The sequence below is a fragment of the Phocoena phocoena genome, chromosome 21 (assembly GCF_963924675.1).
Source record: "Phocoena phocoena chromosome 21, mPhoPho1.1, whole genome shotgun sequence".
NCBI classification, from domain to species: domain Eukaryota; kingdom Metazoa; phylum Chordata; class Mammalia; order Artiodactyla; family Phocoenidae; genus Phocoena; species Phocoena phocoena.
The window spans coordinates 26,879,855-26,903,348 of record NC_089239.1 but is presented as its reverse complement, the minus strand read 5'-3'; the positions used below and the strand labels follow the sequence as shown (position 1 = coordinate 26,903,348).

Below are 23,494 nucleotides of genomic sequence, written 5' to 3'. Positions count from 1 at the left end.
GGTCCAATGGGAAGACCCCTGGGAATGAGGCCATCAGCTGGGTCTTATTACCAGCTCTGCTCTCAGACCGTGGCGCAAACTCCCATTCCCCTCTGTTCCCTCCCAAGTCTTTCTGTACAGAATGAATTGTTTAACTGTATGTTTTCTTATGGTATGTGGGGTTTGTTTTTATTATGGTAACATGAGATTTACCCTCTCAGGTTAAGTCCTTTAAATCATTGTTTAAAATGAACGGATTACACTGTTTAAAATTAGCAGTGCGCAACCCAACACCTTTAACTATAGGCACAGCTTTGTATGGGAGATCTTTAGGACTTGGGCGTCTTACATGACACACTTTATACCTGTTTAACAGCAGCTCCGCACTTGCCGCTCCCCTAGCTCCTGGCAGCCACTGGCTGCTCTCTGCTTCTGTAAGTTTGTCTCTCTTAATTGCTTCCTATGCGTGAGACCACGCGGCATTTGTTCTTCTGTGACAGGCTTATTCCACTTAGCGTGTGGAATTCGGGTCCATCCATGTTGTTGCAAATGGTAGGATTTCCTTCCTTTCTAAATGGCCGAATAATATTCCATTGTAGGTATGGACTATATTATTTATCCATTGGTGGACATGGAGGTTGTTTCCATAGCTAGGCTATTGCAAGTAATGCTGTTATGTACATGGTGGTGCAGATATCTCTCCAGGATAGTGATTTCATTTCCTTCAGATAAATACCCAGAAGTGGGATTGCTGGATCATATGGTAGTTCTATTTTTAATTTTGCTATTAAATCACCATGGCCATTTATAAATAATCCTTTACGTAACAGCTTTTCTTACTAGAGTCTGAGGTCCTCGAGGATAAGTACAGGTTCTTAGTCATCTCATTATCCCTGGCGCAATGATCTGGGTGCTTAATTAATTGTAAGTGCATGAATATCGTTCAGTCCTCATAAAGCACTAATTCTCCATATGCCATGTTTTCCTCTCCGGAAATGGGAATACGAGGTGGTCCTCAGGGTTGACATGAAGATGCGTGTAGATGTGGAAGTGCTCCCTAAATCGTCCCCTACAGAGACTGTGAAAGACATTATTAATTTCCACATTAACATAAATTCTTTCTAGACTTATCTTAAATTCTATTTTCAAGGAAATATCATGGCTTCACGATGCACATGCAGATGGTTGTGTTGTGTGTCTTGCCTCTAGCTGTTCCTCGGACCAGTGACACCCAGTGCAGCTCTGTTCCCGAGCCCAGATATGGGAGGAGAATTGGTTTGGAGTTTTCAGCAGGCTCCATCGTTCGCTTTGAGTGTAACCCAGGATACCTACTCCAGGGCTCCATGGCCATCCGCTGTCAGTCCGTGCCCAACGCTCTCGCTCAGTGGAATGACACAATCCCAAGCTGCGTAGGTAAGCGTGTGTCCCTAAGGTTGGATAACTTGCACGTGGTCCTCCATCTCGGGGTCACAGCAGCTCTGAAGAGCTGCTCTTCAGTCCACATGAACTGATCCATGCTCCAGACCTATTTAAAGGGCAGTTTATCAGAAATAATTGAGTAGCAGCCAAACCCTAAAAATTATTGTTTCATGGAACAGCTCATCAGATTAACAAGCATGAAACATGTTTTCCTTCTCGATACTTATTAAGTATGTCATCTCAAGCCATGGGTATACAACATAATTTCATTTGGGGGAAAAATCACTACAATGTTGATTTGTTATATTACTTGTGTAATGCTCTTTTAATAAATTGGCGCTGATGAAAGTCTGAAAAGTAATAGGTTAACGCAGCCTGAATAACAATGACATTGTTGGTTGTAGTTTATTTGCTTCATTTTGTGTAAGAACCTCCAGTGCAATCATGATTTAGCACTTGGATTCATCTGTGCATTTTAAGCGTCTCTTCTCTCTGGATTTGCTCATAAATCCCATTAATATCATTTTGAGTTGCGTGTCCGCATATAGAAAACTCTGCAGAACTTCTTAAATTGTAGTAGATCAGTTACTCTAAACAGAATTCACTTCAGAGATGACATCGTTAGACAGTGCCCGAGACTTAGCAGCATAGCGGATACTAATCTATGGTATTGATCATTTAAAAGAGAACACACTAGATGGGTGGGAGACACAAGAGGGAGGAGATATGGGGATATATGTATATGTATAGCTGACGCACTTTGTTATAAAACAGAAACTAACACACCGTTGTAAAGCAATTATACTCCAGTAAAGATGGTAAAAAAAAAAAAAAGAGAGAGAGACAACAGACTAAATTTGACCTTGGCTAAAAATGCCATTTAAAGTACCATAGTCCATGTAAAATATCTCTTAATAGCTGATCACACAGTGAAAGAACACTAAGTACAACATTAACATTGTTCTTCACTGTGCTTTATTTTTACTAAATATGGGTTTGTCCTTTAGTACCCTGCAGTGGCAATTTCACTCAGCGGAGAGGTACAATTTTATCCCCCGGCTACCCTGAACCATATGGTAACAACTTAAACTGTATATGGAAGATCATAGTTACAGAGGGATCGGGAATTCAGGTAAGTTCTCAAAGCCCAGAGTCTACTAATAAACAAAGCTTTTGTCCACGGGTTTTTCCTTTCTTTTTTTCCCCCCTTTTTGTATTGGTTATTCTAAATACATAAAGCATAACCTGTTTCTCTTTTCTTACCATTTCTACAAAGTGTTTGTAATCATATTTCTACATTTGAAATAAAAATGATAGACTTTTAGAATAAAATCTATCAGAAGGGCTATTTGTAGAAGTTTTTGGATGTCACTTCCATGATCTCTTTTCTTTGGTTTCGCTTTTCTCTTACATGTATAGTTTTAATTTCATGAAAACCCTATTGGACTAGTCTAATTTTATTAAGCAAAAAATAAATATTAAGTTACTATTATTGTTTGGTAGATTCAAGTCATCAGTTTTGCCACAGAGCAGAACTGGGACTCTCTTGAGATTTACGATGGCGGTGATGTGGCTGCACCGAGACTGGGAAGTTTTTCAGGTAAGATGGCACCCATCCCCTTGTTCCCGTGAATCAGAATCGTCAAACACTGACAAACTGCAAGAGAACACTCACTGTTGACGTTTCTCCAGGAGGCTCTTCTGTATACATAACAGTTTCTCTAGTGTTGGGAGTCTTAGAACAAGAGCATCGGAACGCAGGTGTGAAGGAGAAAGCTTTGTCGTCCACGAGCAGGAGGGCTGATGTGAAGGCAGCGGGTCACTTTTGTCAGACCCCCGAGCTGGGAAGAAAGAGTGGGTTATTACCCTGTGGGCCCAACAGGGTGTCTCACTGAAGTTAATTGTGTGAGGGGGGTGGGGGGAATGAACTTTAGATTGGCTGATTTTCCTTTTCTCATATGCTTGTTGGACGTGTTTGGCACGATTGGGGACCACGTAAGGAGGTGGTGGAGCAAGGGGGTAGGGGCACAGATGGAAGGTTGGGGACATATGTGAGAACTGAGAACATGAGTAAACATATGGAGGATGAAGTGAACTGGCTTTCTCAGTGACTGAGAAGGGAGTGGGAAAATGGACATGAGGAAGGCTGGCATGGAGCTGGTTGTGACGGATTTGAATTTGAGACATTAGTGTGAGCTCATGGTCTTCATATGTGTAGCTGTAGACATAGAGGAAGATATAAGTGTGGATGCGGGTGTGTGTGTGTGTGTACATATTTCCTACCTCCGTCTTTTGAGAGGTGTAAAACAATAACCCCAGTAGCCATGAACCCACCTCATACCCAATTCTAGGTTTCTAGATATCACTTTCCATACCATTCTCCCTTAAAGGAACTAGTGCTTCTTGGGGAGTTGCTGACTCCAAGGTTCTGATGGGAAAAGCACACATGATGAACCATTTCCTATAAAATAGAAATGTATGGATCCAAACTGATGTAAATAGATACATGTGTGAACGGAATGAGTGAAAGAGAAAGCCTTCCCTTGCAGAATCCAGACTAATAAATCTAGAAGGAGAAGGAATTAGAGAATCACCATTTGGCAACCATTAGGACAGTAAATGATTCACATTGGAACATCAGTGAATGCTAAAACTAGTGTGTGAGATTTTGGTGAGGAGCAGAGAGCCACAGTCTCGGTGCGTCTCCCCACCTAGCCCTCATTCACTGCAAAGGACGAAAGAAGTAACTCAAGAGTTGAGAAGCCTGACAGACACCACCTTCCTCAGGCAGTCATGTTAAGATCTCCAGTATCAGGACACCTACTCATTGGTGACCTGATAAACCAGGTCACCAATAAATAAATTTGTTCATAAACATATGAACAAATAAGTTTGATTTGGCTTAGAATTGCAGTTGCTGTGGTGCGTAAATACCCCCACCAGGGCTGATTTCAAACAACCAGCATGATGTCACTAAAAGCTGAGTTTGAGAGGAAGTGCCCTGAATTAGCCTCTGGAAGCGTCCCAAGGCAGCTACCTCACACCCCTGAGAGCCGGCAAATATGGTGACCTCTGAAGAATACAGCATCACATTTTGATATTCTTTCCAAAAATGCGTCACCATCTGAATCTAGTCAGAGAACCTCAGACATTCTCTTTGGAGGTTATGTTGCTAAAGAAAAATCATTTTATTAAATGCCTTCACCTTTTTTGGAGGACTGGTTTTGAAGTTTGGCTGCCCTGAGACTTACGGCAGTGAAAACATCTGACTTATTACTGCACAGCGGCCCTGCATGTTTTGTTTTGTTTTTTTTAAACTACTCACTCTCAATCTTTTGTAATGCCATTTTCTAAACTTATGTTCGAGTGTAGTCTCAGCTTAAATGAATATTGATATAATACTAAAATTGTGAGAACCCCCTATGTAAACAACAGCAAATCCTTTCAGGCATGCATTTGATTAACTTATAAAATGTTAAAGAAAAATATTTCACATGAGTAATTTTTATTAAGTTTTATCATGGTATAATTTGTAAAAATAATTTTTTTGAATTATAATTTTCTAAAATAAAAATTGATTTTGAAAAATATTTTACATATAAAAAGTGACTTGTGTCTTTCAAAAGTATCAAGTTCATGAAAGGGAAAGAAAGACTAAGAAACTATTCCAGACAAAAAAAAAAACTGAAGGGAGGTAATCATGGATGGAGTACTTTTGCTGGAAAACCCATTATTGGCAGATTGTCAAAATTCCGGTGATTTCTCTAGAATACATGGTACTGTTGCATCTGTGTTAGTTTTTTTTGTTTTGGGGTTTTTTTTAGAACTGCTCTGTTTGAAGAAATGCACAATGAGTTTTTACAAGAAGTGAGTCGTCATGTCTACAATTTGCTCACAGAGGGTTTAGAATAAAATAATTTTACACACATATGTATTGTGGAAACATAGACATAGATATCATTATTATGTAATATATGGCCAAATAGTGGGTATATGGGTGTTTTCTGTACTATATTTGCAACTTTAAGCTAAAAATTATTTAAAATATTTTAAAAGGAGTCTTTTTTTAACTTTATATGGAAGAAATGACACATCAGCCATGAAATCTGAATATGTTTTAAAATGTTTAAAATATGTTTTACACTTTTTTGTTCCTATGATACTTTCAAAATATTTACAAAGGAGAATCTGAACCCATTTTAAAAGTTAGTTGTTGACTGAAAACAAACAAGAATGGGTAGTTGTTAGAGGTACATATTTCCGGAAAAATGATTGACTGACTTCTTGAATAAATTCAATTTTTTAATTTTCCTTTTCTGTCTGGATAGCCATGTGTATGTAGGACTCACATTGTAAGCCATTTAAAATCATTTTGGGAAGTAGACAGCTTATAAGTTTTAAGTGGATAAGACAGAGCAAAATTCATACCAATTTGTAGCTGACAATTGGGATTGAGGGAAAGTAAATATCCATGTGCTGCGAGTGGAGTCTGCAGAGCTGTAATGCAATTTCTCAGCTTTCTGTGTGTGCGGTTCTGTCTAGGTCACAGTGAGACAATGCGATCAAAAGTATTCTGCCTGTGGCAACAGTTTTTAAAAAATCTCTCAGTTGCTGGGCTTCCCTGGTGGCGCAGTGGTTGAGAGTCCGCCTGCCGATGCAGGGGACACGGCTTCATGCCCCGGTCCGGGAAGATCCCACATGCCGCGGAGCAGCTGGGCCCGTGAGCCATGGCCGCTAAGCCTGCGCGTCCAGAGCCTGTGCTCCGCAACGGGAGAGGCCGCAACGGTGAGAGGCCCGCGTACCGCAAAAAAAAAAAACAAAAACAAAAAAAAACCTCTCAGTTGCATTTTGAACAGTGGGAATAAGCTTCTTCTGAGAGTCCTTTCTGAGCAGAGCCCTAAGCGGGAGCCCCCTGCAGGGGCGCGCAGGGCAGGACTCTGTGGCTGCAGCAGGTGCCGGCCACCTAGCATCCTCCCAGCACCCCCAGCACGCCTCATATGCCACCTGGGGCATTGAGATCCAGCATCTTTTGTAGGAAAACAAATGACTATGTATCATCACAGAAGTACAAACAGGATTGTCGTTCATGAATTTACTTGCTACAATTAATAAGAACATTTAGAGGGGACGTGATAATCCACAAAGCACTTTCACACACACAGCACATGTATGACTCACATATAAGGGATGTACTGTTATCTTTATTTTACAGAATTAGAACATATTCAAATGCTTTCAGTGACAGAACTGATTTGTGTCAGAGTCAGGAGTGGAAGCAGTTTTTCTGATTCCACTGTAACACAGGGAAGATAAACAAAAAGTCAAAAGTGTGTGTTGAGTACCTGTGTGTGGAAATGACTTGACTGGGGGCTAGAGGCTATTAAATACACTGATTACCTGAAGTTACAGGTAAAACCAGACAGAAAGTAGTACAGGTGCTATAATTAAAACTTACCTGGTTAGATAACATTGTTCTTTCTGCAGACATTATCCAAATATACAGAAATAATACATGAGTGAGAGGACAGCAAACGTCATACAATTTGGAAAAAAAATGGGTTAAAACTGGAGTTTTGGGTGCATGTCTCCTTCTTGTCTTGAGGTCACCCCACTTTGCAACATTCCCCTATCTGCACTCCATTAGCTATTAATTAGTTTCAAGAATAATCTCTCTTTATATGTGTCTGCTGACCTGCAGGAATAGGCTTATGTTTCCCCCTCCATGACTGTGCAATTAAAAAAAGTCTATGTATGTATGTATCTGTCTATCTTCACGCATCAAACCAAGGTCAGATAACAAAGGGGTTAAATCTGAAGACATTTTCTTTTTTTTTTTTTTGCCGTAAGCAGGCCTCTCCCTGTTGTGGCCTCTCCCGTTGCGGAGCACAGGCTCCGGACGCGCAGGCTCAGCGGCCATGGCTCACGGGCCCAGCCGCTCCGCGGCATGTGGGATCTTCCCGGATCAGGGCACGAACCAACCCGTGTCCCCTGCATCGGCAGGCGGACTCTCAACCACTGCGCCACGAGGGAAGCCCTGAAGACATTTTCTAAATGTTTATCATTCAGCAAACACTTAGTTTGAGAAGAGTGGAGATTTTTGAATGAGTAGGAATAAGAAAGGCAAAATGGATAGAGGAGAGGGAAAGAGCATCCCAGACTATGATTATGGGAACACCTTGAACAGGAAAATGAGTTGTGAAATAGAGTAGTGAGAAGCAGCTAGAAATGCAGGTAGTAGTTAGATCAGGCAGGGTCTTTAGGTCAAATCAAGGAGGCTGAAATTTTATCCTAAGATGACCAGGAATCCAGGAGAATTGTAACATGACATAATCATGTGTCCATCTTAAAAAGAACCTTCAGGTTCCTGAGTGGAGAATGAATTGGATTGAGGCAACAGTAGATTCAGGAAACAAGTTAGGAGTGTGGTACTATCCCCTCATCCTGGTTAATAGCACTGGTGGCTTGTGCTGGGATGATGGTGGTCAAGATGGAGGGATGGAGTGAGTGAAACCAAGAAGGATGGAGGAGGCTGGCTCGTTAGGGCCCAACAGCTGCCTGTAGGGCAGCACAGGTCACGGAGAGGGAGGGGGCCTCTGATGGGAGGACTTCAGCGGGTGTTAACAGTGTGGATGGACGTGGGGACACAGGAGGTCACCCAGGCTCTGCAGGGATGATTATGAATTGAGTTGTGTTCACATCATCTTCCAAGAGTCTTTGACAACCAAGTGATGGGACGGATGGCTGGAGTCCTTACCTGGAGTCATTGTTTAATTACAGCTGTCAGAGGATCTTAGAATCATTTAAGCAGAGAGTGAAGGGTGACAAAGGATATTATCCTTGCAACATTCTTCATCTGTCTTGGATAATTATCAGTTTATTTCCTTGTTTTGTTATTTAAAGTTATATTTCTTTCTTTATACATTAGCATCACCTTCATCTAGTAATTTGCCTGCACCATGATGAGTTTTACGTGATGGGTATTTCCTTCATATATAGGAAGTGTGTACTTATTCAGAGGATGATTTGAATACAGTAGAATATCAAGCATGTACCCTTTTGGTAAAAAGGGATTTAAGCTAGCTATTGTTTTCCCATATTACAATACATTCCGCCCACATGTTTTACACTTCTGGCTGATGAACACACGCTTTTCCTCGGCACCTTGGGTACCCTGGCTTTTTTGTCACCCTGGTCCTCAGCATCACTAAATCTCCTGATTTGTCAGCTGCTATCATGTAGGTTAGACCATTTTAATTAAACGAGGCATTATGTAAAATAAACCTGTATTTTCCTTTCCATGTGTGTTTCATTGAAATCATTTGCAGATCTCAGAAAGAAGATTATTCAGTACGAGTCACACAGGGATAGAGAAGAGAATATATAGTCAAAAGCAACCTCTTCTGGATAATATATTGCATCAGATCTACAGTCTAACTGCTTCCCCAACCTCCGTATGACTTGCGTGTTGAGACTTTGTCCCCTCTTCGTTCGTGACAAGTGAAAAAAAAAAAGCAAATGGTTATGTTGATAAAAGAAAACAATGTGAAGAGTCAAATGAATGGTGAAGCATAAAAATTTGTGTGTTTTCACTGATATGATAAAGAGATGTCACATCTGCCTGAGGAAGGCAGAGAAAATGTGGAATTTCTTAGTGGACCTGGAAGAAGAGAGTGGCTAAAAGTATAACCATCAAAGCCAATACTTGGGTTAAATATGTGGTGATCAGACAAGTTAAAGGGATCTGTAAACCTGAACAAATATCCTCAGTGACGTTTTTTGAAGTATAGTTGACTTACAATATTGTGTTAGTTTCAGGTGTGCAGAAAACTGATTCTGTTCAATACGTTATATTTTCAGATGAGTTTTCATTATAATCTGAAAATTATAAGTTATTACAAGTTAATGAATATACTCCCTGTGCTCTACAGTAAACCCTTGTGTTTATCTACTTTGTATACAGCGGTGTGCATCTACTAATCCCAAACTCTTAATTTATCCCTCCCTCCCTCCCTCCCTCCCTCTCCCCTCAGGTAACCATGAGTTTGTTTTCTATGCCTGTGAGTCTATTTCTGTTTTGTAAATAGATTCATTTGTATTATATTTTAGATTTCACATATAAGTGATATCCTATAACATTTGTCTTTCTCTAACATATATCACTTAGTATGATATTCTTAGTGATTTTACAATGCGAAGAGTGAACGCATCACTGATGTTAAAGCTCAACTGCATCACTTCTCACAGGTACCACCGTGCCAGCACTGCTCAACAGCACATCCAATCAGCTCTACCTGCATTTCCAGTCGGATATCAGCGTGGCAGCTGCTGGCTTCCACCTGGAATACAAAAGTAAGGTCACCTGTTTCTGCATCTGGCTTTCATTGGGATATTGAGTAATTTTCTTAAAGGGAAAATAGATCCCTGCCCTTATTGCACAGTGAAATTTTATTCTAAAACTATGTTTGGAAGTTCCACGAACTTGCGTGTTACAAAACCGATCTCTATGAACTATGTTATTATTATGTTATATAATTTTATAACAATTATAATATTTATAATATAATTTATATTATAATATATATTTATAATTATAATATATTCTTATATTGAGCTATATTTTTATTATATTATATATTCTAATTATATTATGAAAGACAATAGGGGAATGAAGAATTTAGCATCTGGAATAATTAGATAAAACATCGACTATGCTTTCAGGTTGGTTGTGTTAAAAAAAGTACAAAATAACCATTTGTAATATTACTAGTTTTCTTGTGAGTGATAGCAAATATTCATGTAAGTTTAAAACATTGACTATGCTTTCAGGTTGTTTGTGTTAAAAAAAAGTAGAAAATAAACATTTGCAATATTACTAGTTTTCTTGTGAGTGGTAGCAAATATTCATGTAAGTTTCCAAAAATGTAGAAAGTCATAATTTCCAAATAGATTATGGTCATAAGCCCTTTCTATTTCTAGTCTTAGAGGCTGGTAGAATCAGACTAGCAAAGAGCAGCCACTTTAGTGCCTGCCTTTGTGTATTATTCATTTTAATTGGAAGAAGGTAATGCAAAGTAGATGCTAACCTTTTAAAAATGGATGTGAGACTGAGTTAATAGTCTGATAAATGGGATGACAAAGGTCAAATTCACAGATCTTCTTTGGCGTTTGATTATGCAGGTAAACCTTGTAAAAGTGAAATAAGAATTTCCAATGAGAGTAAAGTTTATTTTAGGACATGTTTTCAAGCACTAAAAATGCTTAATGTTGATATTCATCTCCTTTAATAAGCAGTTGCAAATAAGCAAATACATGGATAAGCTTTAATAAGTAATCCTTTGGATTGAAATAAACAGTTTGCTGGGATGTAAATGCATGCATGTTTTGGAAAGGCCAGGTTTCCAGCTGATGATAAATATTCTGAACCAGACACAAACCACAGGGCTGTTTCGCATTCCAGTTAAATTTCCCTACTTATTACAGGCATTTGTATGCAAGTTTATTCCAATTTATTTGAATAGGACTACTTTAGTGACAGCGTAAAATGATACTATGGATGCTATTTATGTAGGATATGTCTGGAAAAATCTGCTACTTTGATGCATTTTGTGAACATCTGTAGATACGAAACTATAAACCTTATTTATGATAGTGTTAATAAATTCACTAATATTTTTAGCAGTGTTAGAATTGATGAATGTGCTTATTTCTTCCTCTCAAAGTTCTCTTGTGGCTTCTGGCTCTTCACTCCTTATAGAAAGAGGTGCTAGTAAAATAATTAGTCTACAATTACTGTGTACGATTATCTGTGTACTCACACAGACTTCAGCTCCAACAATATAGTAATTACCTACGTTTCACTTTATTCTCAGCTGATAAAATTCATTAAAAGAGAGACGAACATATTTCTTACAGAAATTAATCTTGTTCAAGAATCTTAAGGCCTTGTTTCATTACTTAATGTATTTATTTTTTACTTGGCCACACGGAATGCTACGTTTTCATTCGTGATTTTCTTTTCTGAGTGGTTGTTTTCGGACGCTGACAGCATTCTGAAGGGCATGGCATTACCTTCCATGTACTTAGAGGCAGTCATTTCTCTGTTCTAATTCTTTGTGTCCGTTTAAAATTTGGATTATAAAAAGTGTTGGTAGAATTAATCTTATTAAGGTGAACACTAAACAGCAGGAGGACTGTTGAAGTAAGTTTTCAAAAGATTATCTAATATTCTTAATCTATTAGCATATTTTTGCATCAAGCTTAAAATGTGTATTGCCAGTCCACGTGTCTCTGAATTCAGACATTTTGCTACAATATATATCCAGGTAGTAATAGTAAAAACAACAACAAGCACACATTTATGCCTGGTCCTGCCCTAAATGTGTTACGGGTGCTTACTCATTTGTCCTCAAAAAACACCATTTTTGAGGTATGCTCAGATTTTAAAGGAGAAGGAACAGAACCTAGCATGTGTTCAGCCTGCCCAGGTCAGAGTCAGACTGCTAACGACTTACAGAATGAACACAGGTAGACATAGATATGTTTCATCACAAATGCAGTTTACTGAGCACCTGTCCAAATTATCCCAACTGTCCAATCAGAAAGAGCACACAGACTGCCCTTCTTTACAGGTGGTGACACCACCTGTCACTAGTAGCTGAATGGCATGTGGAAGATAAAGAAGCTTGGGAGTCAGTCTTGGAGATCCAGTTCTAGATCCAGCTCTGGCCCTAAAACCTGCGCTGTATGGCAAGTCCACGCCTGCTTCCATCTGAGGAGTCTGAGTTTTCGCATATGGAGGTGAAGCCTAGGCCCTGTTAATTGTAACGGTCCATAATTCCAAACGAACACTGATAGGAACTTCTCAAACAAAAAACAAACACTATCTGAAGGGATGAGTTGTAAAATATTAATGTTAGCGAAAGTGATTCCCAGGAGGTCCGGTGTGGTATGTGTGATCTAAATTCTCTGTGATCTTATACGATCCAGCTAAAAGGTCAAAAGACCAGCATCTTTGAATGCTTCATACAAGCCTGTAGCCATCTAGCCAGGTTTTATATTATTGGACTTGACTAGAAATTTGAGTTAGGCAGCGGAAGGATACAAGCTTCACTCTTGCTCTGAGCTCCGAGCTGAAGAAAAAGAACCAAACGAAAACTTTAAATTTCTGGGAACTTTAAATTATAGATATGGGAACAATGATGATGTTGGTTTATATTGGAAAATACAAGATCTGACCTTGAGGTATATAGCATGGAACCTGCTCCTGGGGAACAATATGGCAGTGACTGTTCTTGGATTCAACATGAAACAATATATACAGTCTTGCCTCAGTATCCGTGGGGCATTGGCTCCAGGAGCCCCCCCACCCCGTCTCCCCTCATGGATACCAGAATCCACAGGTTCTCTGGTCCCTTAAATGAAATGCTGTCGCATTTACACCTAACCTATGCCCATTCTCTCATATACTTTAAATCATCTCTGGATTACTTATAATAACTAATATGATGAAAACGCTACATAAATAGTTGTAAATAGAAAGGAAATACTATGAAAATTGTTGCCAACCTGCGTCAAATTCAAGTTTTGCTTTTTGGAACTTTCTGGAATGTGTTTTTTCAAACATTTTTGAACCATGGTTGGTTGAATCAACAGATTCAGAACCCATGGATACAGAGGCCAATTGTATATGTAAATATTTATAAACAAGTTTATTTCAGTGGAATTTGGTGGGAGGAGGACAAATAAGATTAAACACATGAGCCCCGTTGGAGTGTTTGTACTGATCCTATTTGTATCTTGTTGATTTTTCCCCTCTTTTCCTGACAGCTTTTGGTTTAATTGAATCTTTTTATTGCTCCAGTTTATCTCCACTATGGACTTAGTACATAAACTCTTAAAAATGTTAATGGTCTCCCTAGACAAGTTTAAAATATGCATCTTTAATATAACACAGCTTACCTGCAAATAATATTATGTCACTTAATGGGTAGTGAAACTTACAAGCATATACTTCTAATTTCCTCTTTCCATCCTTTATTTTATTATTGTCTTACATATTATTTTTACATGTTATAAAGCCCACAAAACATTTTTACTGTTTTTGCTTTAGATATTGATCTTTCAGAGTGGATAAAAATAAGAAAACTAAATATTTTATATTTACCTGTTTTTAGCATCTTTGGAGCTCTTTATTTCTTTGGGTGAATCCAAGTTTCTGTCTAAAATTTTTCTGTCTGAAGAACTCCTTTTGACTCTTCTTCTAGTGCAGATCTGCAGACAAAGAATTCTCCCAGATTTTGTTTTTCTGGAAGTCATCATTTTACCTTCATTTTTGAAAGATATTTTGGCTGGGTGTAGAAATCTGGGTTGAAAGTTCTTTTCAGTATGTTAAAAATGCCACTTCATTGTCTTCTTATTTCATAGTTTGTGATGAAAAGTAAGCTGTATTTCTTATGGCTACGCATTTGTCCCTGTTCTCTGGCTTCCTTTAAGAATTTTTCTTCATTTTCATCAGGTAGACTATAGTATGTCTAGATGGATTTGTGTGTGTGTGTGTGTGTGTGTGTGTGTGTGTGTGTGTGTGTGCGCGCGCACGCACATGCGCTTGATATTCATCCTGTTCAGGGTAAACTTATATTCTTGGATCTAAGGTTTGATGTCTTTTATTATTTATGAAAAATTGTTGACTGTTATCATTACAAATATTTCTTTTCCCCAATTCTCTTTTCCTGTTTCTTTTGGGACTCTAATTACATGTGTGTTAGGCCTGTTGATATTGTATCACAGTTCTTGTTCCTCAGTTCTGTTTTGTTCACACTTTATCTTTGTGTTCCAGTTTATGTAGTTGCTATTAACCTTTGATTCTCTGAATCTTTCCTCAGCTGTGTTAAGTCTGCTAATGAGTCTATTGAAATAATTCTTCATCTCTGATATTGTGTTTTGCCCCTTGAATTTCCACTTCTTTCTTTCTGTTTTTGTTTTCTTTTTGCGGTATGCGGGCCTCTCACTGTTGTGGCCTCTTCCATTGCGGAGCACAGGCTCCGGACGCGCAGGCTCAGCGGCCATGGCTCACGGGCCCAGCCGCTCCGCGGCATGTGGGATCCTCCCAGACCGGGGCACGAACCCGTGTCCCCTGCATCGGCAGGCGGACTCTCAACCACTGCACCACCAGGGAAGCCCTCCTCTTCTTTCTTATAATTATTGTCTCTCATCAGTAATTACTCCATCTCTTCATGCATGCTATCTTTTCCACTAGATCTTTTAACATATTTTTTATATTTGATATCCCTGTCTTATATTTCCACTATATGAGTATGCAGAGTCTGGTTACTTACTTCATCTCTAGGCAAAGGGTTGTTATTTCTTGAATATTTTATTAAAGGTGGACACCACGAGTAGAACCGTAGAGATTGTGGTTAATATTTGTGCCTGGGAATGGGCACCACTTTTGTTAGCCTGTTGAGTCAGGAGTTACACTGGATTTGAGTTCCGTTGTCGCTATGGTTACTTTCAGAGCATCAAATTCCTCACTGGTGAGCTGGCACTGCCAAGTGCCTAATTGGGGGCTTTTTTTCAGCATCGTTACTCCACTCTGAGCTGTCAGTCCTCCCTAAACACCTTTTCAAAAGAGGTGGCATCTCCCCCAGTAGTAGACGCTGTTGCTTGTCGCTCGGTGTTAAGCTTGCACTGGAGTCAGAGTTGCTCTGTGATTCTCTTCCAGCCTAAGTCAAACCTTGAGAGTCTGCACAGAGTGGGGTGGGGTGTTCTCAGCATTCTTGCCCCCCTCCCAAGGTCGTCAGGGTCTACCTGTGGCTGGTCTTTGAGGAGCGTTTGCTGAGTGTTCCCTAGGGCTGGAAGACCATGGTCTTGGTGCTGATGTAGCGTCTTAAGCTCATACTGGCTTTCCTGCCACACCCCACATGTAGACTTTCTTTTTCCGTACACCTTTCTCCAAGCTGCAGTGCCCCTTTCCCTGTGCCCTGGAGGGAACAGGTTTTGCTGCTCCTCTCCCAGTGGCTTAACACTTTAGTTTCCTAAAAGTGAAAGGGTTCGGGAAGTGCGTCAGGTGTCATGCCCCTCTCCACAGAAACATTGGTATTTGGTGGTGGTAAGGGAGAGGCTCACTCCAGGCTCCTACCATGCCCCCAGTATCTCTCTTAATTAGTCAATGGAGGCATGTGGAAGGAAGGACAGACTCTCTTCTGTCTGGGGCCCTGAGCTACTGGAGAGCCATGCTCAGGTACTGGCCATTTGCTAAAACGTTAGCTGATGTGTCATTGCCTGTGTGTGAGTTGGTCCTTTCCTGTGATCTGTCACAGTGACAGTTTGTGTGTCCTCCCTCTCCTTGAAGGCACTAATCCTTTGGAACTGATGTCACCTGGGTACCTGAAATCTCAGCTCCCTGATGAGTTCAAGAAAGGTTATGATTTTATAGTTCAGATTTTTCTCATTGTTAAAGTGGGAGTGAAGTTGTATTTTACAGATTTCTATATCCCAAGTAGAAGTGGAAGTCTTTTTATGGGTTTTAAAATTGCTCTAGTTCAAGGCTAGATGAATACTAAAATTATTTATTTAGATTAACCATAGAGAAACTTTTCTTGAATGTCCAGTTTTTAAACAAAATTATCTATCCAACTATCTATAACTATCATCTATCTATCTAGTACACGTAACTTTAAAGTAGTGACATAGGTTTCTTCATAACTGTGAACAAATTCAGAGATATTTACAGATAAATTATATAGAATTAAATGTAATATATATTTACATTACAAATACATTATTAGCAGAATAAACCCATCTAGTTGAGACAATCTTCCTTTAGAGGTTGCTTGAAATAGAAACTACTTATCTCGATTTTTACACATAGCAGTGCTTGTTTAATAGTCACACTTTACATTACTGAAACCTTCTTTATTAAATTAGACTGGTACTGTGCCTGAGCTTACACATAGTTCTGTCTTGCTATGTTGGAAGATACTTAATTTCTGAGTCTGCAGGGAACCACGTAAGTCCTCATCGAATGGCATCTATGCCAGATTAATGTCATAAACCCAATGAGTGTGTTTGACCTCAAATGAAAGCCTTCTACAATTATCCAAGCCTATTTAGTGCTGATATATGGCACTGAGTCCAAACAGCACCAACATAATTCTATATATGAAAGTTTTTTTAATTTCACTGTCTTTCTCGAGACCTTTTTCCTCTCACACTCACTACTGGGAAACCCATTGGAGTTAACAAAGTATTTCTAGAGTCTATGAGATACGACGTTTGACCCCTGGAAGGCAAGTGAAATAGAGAAGCTACTGTGCAGTGGGAATTTTAGATGTCCTACAAAGCAGAAAGTTAGCTTTCTACTCTAAACAGTAGCTCAGCAGAGGACGTGGTCTGATGTGGAAGCCATTCTCCCATGTCTAATTCTCTGGCCCTTTGATACAGAACATTATACAGATGGGTCAGAGCCTGGAACATGTAAGCTATGGCCATGACAGCCTCGTGTAAGAGAGAGAGAGAGACAATAATTTTCGTTTTTTTATAAAAAGACAATAATATTGCAGTAACACATTTACAATATATTTATTCTGAAAAAGAGGAGTTTGAATTAGTGATTTGTAGTTATTATGAAAAAAGAAAAATTTCAGAGAAAAGTAAAGATAGTAACTCTTTCATTGTTTGAAATGAATGCTTATCCTTTACAAGGTAGAGTCAAATGGAGATTTTTTTCACATTTTAGCATGCTTGCAAGTTCGGTGTATTAATTGTCGTTAGTTAAAGTGATTATTATAAAATAAATATAAAGTGTTCTACTATTATCAGACTTAAATTTTTTCTCAAATATTATTTGACCTAGAGCTGACTGTAATATAGTAGTAGTATTTCAAGTACAACAAGTTCAAAACTTATTATACATGATTAAGTCCTTCTCATATGTATTTAATTTGTAGTTATGTGTATAATGAAAAATAATATTATATAGCATTATACAGCATGAATTTTCTAAGATCTCACTCAAACGATAAATACTCAGATGAATAAAAAATAGATTAGAAAAACAGATAACCTGTCCGTTCTTCAAGTATTTGGTGCAACTTAAAAATAAGTGTACAACAAAGAAATTATTAAAATAAAGAAAAATTTAAAAGGCAGCTAAAGAGAAAGATATAAATATACTAGCCCCCTATATTAAAACAGTTGGTATTGTTAGGCACTAAATTTAGCTTTAAATTTCTGGCAATAAAAGCAAAAAAAGGAAATAGAATTTATTTAATTATCTTAAAAAAAAGGAAAATGCAGTAATTAAAAGAGATAAGTTCCTTGCTTGTCTGTATTCTAAAAAGTACTTATAATTTAAAATTGAAGTTGTATTCAAGAAAGGTTTTCTAGAAAATTCAGAAGTGAACTTTATATGACAGTCATGTGTCAGTTTTTGATATAATGGTGAGAACATAGTATAGTGAACTGCATTAATTCCTGCAGGGGTCTGAGCTGATCGTCAACAGAATATTATCACTATAAAGCTATGTTTATTATGGATGTGCTTTTAAAATACTTGCATTCTGTTTGTTTTCAGTGATCAAATAAGTACTACATTTCATTTCCTTTGTGGACTCATTTCAAAACAGGCACTCAGAAGGAAGTATGTAATGAGGATTAAAATTCTGGAAAATGCCTTAAGTTTTTGAAATGAAAAGTACTACACATTTTTAGTGAGATGTTATCATAGTTGAATACTGACAGCTTGAAATAGCCTTCTACATTTATAGTAATCCTTATAAATGCATGCAAATTATTAATGCATGTTTTAATGACACTTTAATACTATATTAATAATACTAATAAGGTTTCTCAACTTGAATGGCGGGCATGAGTAAAAATCACAGGAAATGAAAGGTTGGATAAAATAATACCTCATATACCCCTGGGTGCATTTATGGAGATTTCATCTTGTGCATCCACGGAAGACAGCGCTGTACCTCCACCAGAGTGGGCGTCCTGTAAACCGTGTCCATTCAGGGGTGTAATAAAGTTATCTTCTTGTATTTAACTCTATATCAATCATTTGTTAATCCGTAAAATTTATCTAAGTGCTTTTATTTCAAAGAATCTCCCGAGACCCTTTCAACTCCTGCCTCCTATTAAAATTGCTTTCATTAACATCAATTGATACTTCATGTCTTCCTTATTTCATACCAAGATCTAATTGCACCAAGGACCATGGAAGAGTTTAAAGTCTTGTATATCTTGACTTCTACCTAACATCACAGAATGTTCCAGAGACCCTTCTGGTAATGTGAAGTCTCTCTTACAAGACTGTTCTGGGCATTCAGTAGTAACAGAACTTTGTTTGGTGGGTAACAAGAGAATCCCAGATTTATTTGGGGTTGAATGCAATACACACAAAAAACTGGTAACTGATTAAAACTTTTCTCCTAACAGTGATGTTTTGGCATTTTAACAAGTATTAAATTTAAGTGAAAGGTGCAATATAAACTACTTGATCCCTGGGTTCTTTAGTTGACTCTCTTCTAAAATAAAGGGATTGGAGTACAGTTTTCCTGTTGTCCTTTGATAGTCTTTGGAATTTCAGGCATTAATGGATTTGGGACAGGGAAGGGTGGAGTGTACAGAACTGACGCTTAATCCTAAACTCTTCCGGACCATCACCTACTGTCCCTGCCACTGATTTAAGAGGTGGGTCCCAACATTAACTCTGTATTTATCAGCTAGTCTCTGGTTGCTGCTTGAGAGGATCGTCAATCATTAAAGAAATTCTGCTGCTACTCACTCTGCCCATTACTCAGAGAGTTGCCCGCATGAAAAGGAGTTTGGTTTCAAATTATCAGTTGTCACTTGGTGCATCCACCCTTGTAACTCATTTGAGACTCATCTCCTCCTGGTGATGATTGCCCCCTCATTCCTGTCCCCCGAAACTAAATTGTGGATGTAGCTGCATTCATCCCCATTTATTGGACATCTGTTATATGCCAACTCTAGCCTCTAGCCTCCATAGACAGAGTCATGATGAGACAACCATACATGGTCTCTGCTTATGCAGAATTTATATTCTAGTGGTGGGGGCATAATATATAAGGAAACACCATGATGGTTATAGATTGTTTTATGCACCTTGAAGCAAATAAGCAGTATTCTGAGGTGCAAAGTAACTGTGGTGCTCTGTTTTTCATTGACAATATTTATTGAAGGAAGGATGAAACAATGGACATTATTCAACCACAAAAAGACTTAAGGGAAATGCATTGTAGTCAAAGGAAACTATCAAGGGGTACCCCAGGTAGAAAGGCACCTATTGTACTCATGAAGCCGAAAAAAAAAATTGTCTAGACTAGAGGGAGCCTTGTGGACAGTCAGAAGAGAGGCAGGACTTTCAAAATTGAAAGAGTGAGCCAGAGAGAGAATGTTCCCCACCTTGTAGCCCAGGATTTTATCCTGAGAACAGTTGGAAGACGTTGAACAGTTTCCATCAGGGAAGTAACGTCATCTGATTTATCCTTCAACCAGATCAATTAGGTTGTTGAGTAGAGACCCACTGGGACAGTGACAAGAGAGGGGGTATCCTCATCAGATAAACAGATGTTGCAGTTGTCAACAGGCTCAGAGGAAGCTCAGTTCTGTGGCTCAGAGGAGGTGGGATGCAGGAGAAACAAGGATGTGAGATGCACATGGTAGGTAGAACTGACAGGTCTGCTGATGGATGCAGAGTGTGGACAAGGACAAAGTAAGAAGGCCCATGGGTTTGGGCGTCCTTACTAATGATAGGTCTGTTCGGAATTGTTATTTCTTCATGATACTTGGTAGGTTGTATATTTCTTGGGATTTATCCATTTCTTCTAGGTTATCCATTTCATTGGTGTATAAGTGTTCATAGTTTTTTAAAATGCCTTTAATTTCTAAATTTAATTATTTGAGTCTTTTAAAACTTTTTTCTCAGTCTATCTAAGGGTTTGTTGATATTTTTTAAAAAATACTTCGGTCTTATTGATGTTTTCCATTGTTTCATATTCTCTATTTTATTGACTTCTCCTCTAATCTTTATTATTTTCTTCCTTATGCTAACTTTTGGTTTAGTTTGTTCTTTTTCTAGTCCCTTGAGGTATAAAGTTAGGTTGTTTATTTGAGATCATTTTTCTTCTATAATGTAAGCATTAACAGCTATAAACTTCCCTTTTAATACTGCTTTTACTGCATCCTGTAAGTTTTTATATGTTGTGTTTTTGTTTTCATGTCTCCAGATATTTGCTAAATTCTCTTGTGATTTGTTCCTTGACCTATTGGTTGAGTTTAAGATTGAGTTCTTTAATTTCCATCTATTTGTGGATTTTCCTTTTTTCCCTCTGCTATTGATTTCTTGTTTCATTCTAAAGTGACTGATGAAAATACTTTGTGTGATTTCAGTTTTTTAAAATTTGTTTAGACGTGTTTTGTGGCCTAACATGTGGCCTGTCTTGGAGAATGTTCCATGTACACCAGAGAAGAATATGTGTTCTGCTTTTTTGGGTGGAGTATTCTGTATATATCTCTTAGGTCTAAATGGACTTTAGTGTTGTTCAAGTCTTCTGTCCCTTATCTTCTATCTGGCTGTTCTATCCATAACTGAAAGTGGGATATTGAAGGTTCATACTGTTCTTGTGTTTGTGTCTATTTCTCCCTTCAGGTCTGTCAGTGTTTGCTTCACTTATTTGGCAGTTCCAGTGTCAGGTGCATATATATTTATTATTGTTATATCTCCTTGGTGAATTGACCCTTTTATTATTATATATATATATAATGTCCTTCTTTGTCTCTTGTGACAGTTTTTGTTTTAAAATCTATTCTAAGTATGGCCATCCCTGATGTCTTTAGGTTCCTTTTTGCATGAAATATCTTTTTCAATCCTTTCACTTTTAGACTCCATGTGTACTTAGATCTAAAATGAGTAAATGGTAGATAGCAAATGCCTGGAACTTTTTTTTAATCCATTCTGCCGATCTGTGTCTTTGTTTTCTGTATGTCTTTTAGCACTTTTGTCTCTATTTTCCTCTTACTCCATTTTTTTTTTTTGTCTCATTGATTTTTTTGTAGTGACATAACTTCTCTTTGTATTAAATAGATGTTTTCGTTGTGGTTACAACTGCAATTACATAAAACGTCTTAAAGTTATAACAATCTGTTTTAAACTAATAATAACTTCAATCACAGTTAAAAATTCTACTGCCCCCCAAATTCATGAGATTGCTTCTCTTGACACTGGACACACAATCCCTGTGCCTTAATGAGACCTTATGATCTATTAAATCGAAGGAATAGAATAGCATTTTTTATGTGGACTGAACCAGCCAACAGTTGACAGGTAAGAAAAAATACTTTTAGCTCCACATATACACTAAACTTCTTAGACAATGAAAGTAGTTTCTTTTCTTTGGCTACTTTTTCTTAATTAAAGGGGCTTTCTTTACAGCTACTCTTTGATGTCAAGAAGATGTGTGGATATTGAACAATGTTGTATAGAAGTCTGAGTGTACAGGATGACACATGTAGGTTTAGATCTATGTGTTCATGACATTTGACATTTACTTCATCTATTGTCATCCTCCCATCAGGTCTCCCTATGTGAAGTTGTGATTTCTTTCTTCACCTGTTTTCCAGCACATTGTCTGACCTTTAATACAATTTTTGGATTATGGGTTTACAGAGATTGTGAACAACACTTCTGTCTTAGGGTGTGCTTATGCAAAGGAATGGTTCTTTAATTGGTTACAATGACCAATATATTCGACAAATTTTTTCGTTTCAAAATGAAGGAGTAGCCGATATATTCTCTGTAGTGTTTATGATGACCTGTCATGTACCTAATGCTCATGTTTCTACATATCTGTCCTTCGACCTCTTTGCAGCTGCCAAATAATCCAACTCTATTGATCTCTCCATTTGGTCTGCTTTCCTCTTTCTTTGGTTATTATATTCATTATTGTTTTAAGCTGTCCAGCTAGAACAACATATTTGTTTTGAATTGTGAAGTTTGAAAACCACACACAATGCCAGTTGAAATGAGGACAGTGATAAGTTGAAAAACAAAATGTTCGAACTTATTTTAACTATATTTACAAAGGTCCTGCTTATCCTGCTCTAAATATTGGACAAAAAAATGCATGTTTATCATGTGTTTCAAAATCATAAAGTATCTTTATCTTTTTAGAATTCTAAATTGTAGTTAGAAATTTTTTGGCACAAGTATTTTAAATGTATTTTTTTAGGGTCAAATAAAAAATAAATGATATACAGTAGGAGTTCATGCCAATCTGTGATGGGAAAAAAAAAAGGTGAAATTGAAATATAGTTGCAGTTTATTTTCTAAAGTTATAAAGGAGAGGGAGATAAATTAGATTTATATCAATAAAAAAAGTTAAAGGTGTAAGTGATGGTATTTGTCCATATTTAGCAATTTTATCATCTATGAAAAACCCCAAATGGCTTAAAATTCTGTACTAGGAATAAAAAATATCGTCACTTAACGCATATGGTGTTTTATAGTTTTTAGTGTATAGACATTTAAGGAAAATCAATTTCAGCTTATAAAAACATTATGCTACACCTCACACCTGCTCATCCCAGACAGAATCCATGTGTTTCATGGCTTGAAATTATCCTGTTTATATACAGTGGTGCCCATCCAGTGTAATTTCTGTAGCATCATGTTCTCAAATGAACAATCTCACTGATGATGAGAAATAAAGACTCTTCTCTCTGTTTCATCTTCTCAGGTTCCAGGGTAAAGTGAGGCAAACTGGTGATTCTCAAACTTTAATGCATAAGAATCACCAGGGATGGTGTTAACAGGCAGATTCTGGTCCAATAGTTCTGCGATACCCAAAGTGTGCATCTCTTACAGGCTCCCACACTTACCATACTTTGAAAAGCAGGGCAGTGGAGGAAACTGACTGTTACCTCACCCAGGTGGGCAGGTGGGTCTGCACACCTGCACCTGGGAACCTCGGCCTGCCCATCTCACTTTGCTCTGCCTTGACCTTACTGTCAGACACCGGAGTCTACATTAAGGTTCTTGTGAGGATTAGAGCAACGTGATGCAGCCAGGAGA

The 23,494-nt window shown here is 38.1% G+C and overlaps 1 protein-coding gene across 1 annotated transcript in view; it reads left to right on the top strand.

Moving 5' to 3' along the window:
* CSMD1 (CUB and Sushi multiple domains 1) overlaps positions 1-23,494 on the top strand; it is a 1,433,388-nt gene that overhangs the window by 1,245,133 nt on the left and 164,761 nt on the right. Inside the window, exons 34-37 of the mRNA XM_065899861.1 lie at positions 1,189-1,392; positions 2,406-2,530; positions 2,902-2,998; positions 9,643-9,747. Coding sequence (XP_065755933.1) covers positions 1,189-1,392; positions 2,406-2,530; positions 2,902-2,998; positions 9,643-9,747 — 531 coding nt within the window. The remainder of the gene's footprint in view (positions 1-1,188; positions 1,393-2,405; positions 2,531-2,901; positions 2,999-9,642; positions 9,748-23,494) is intronic.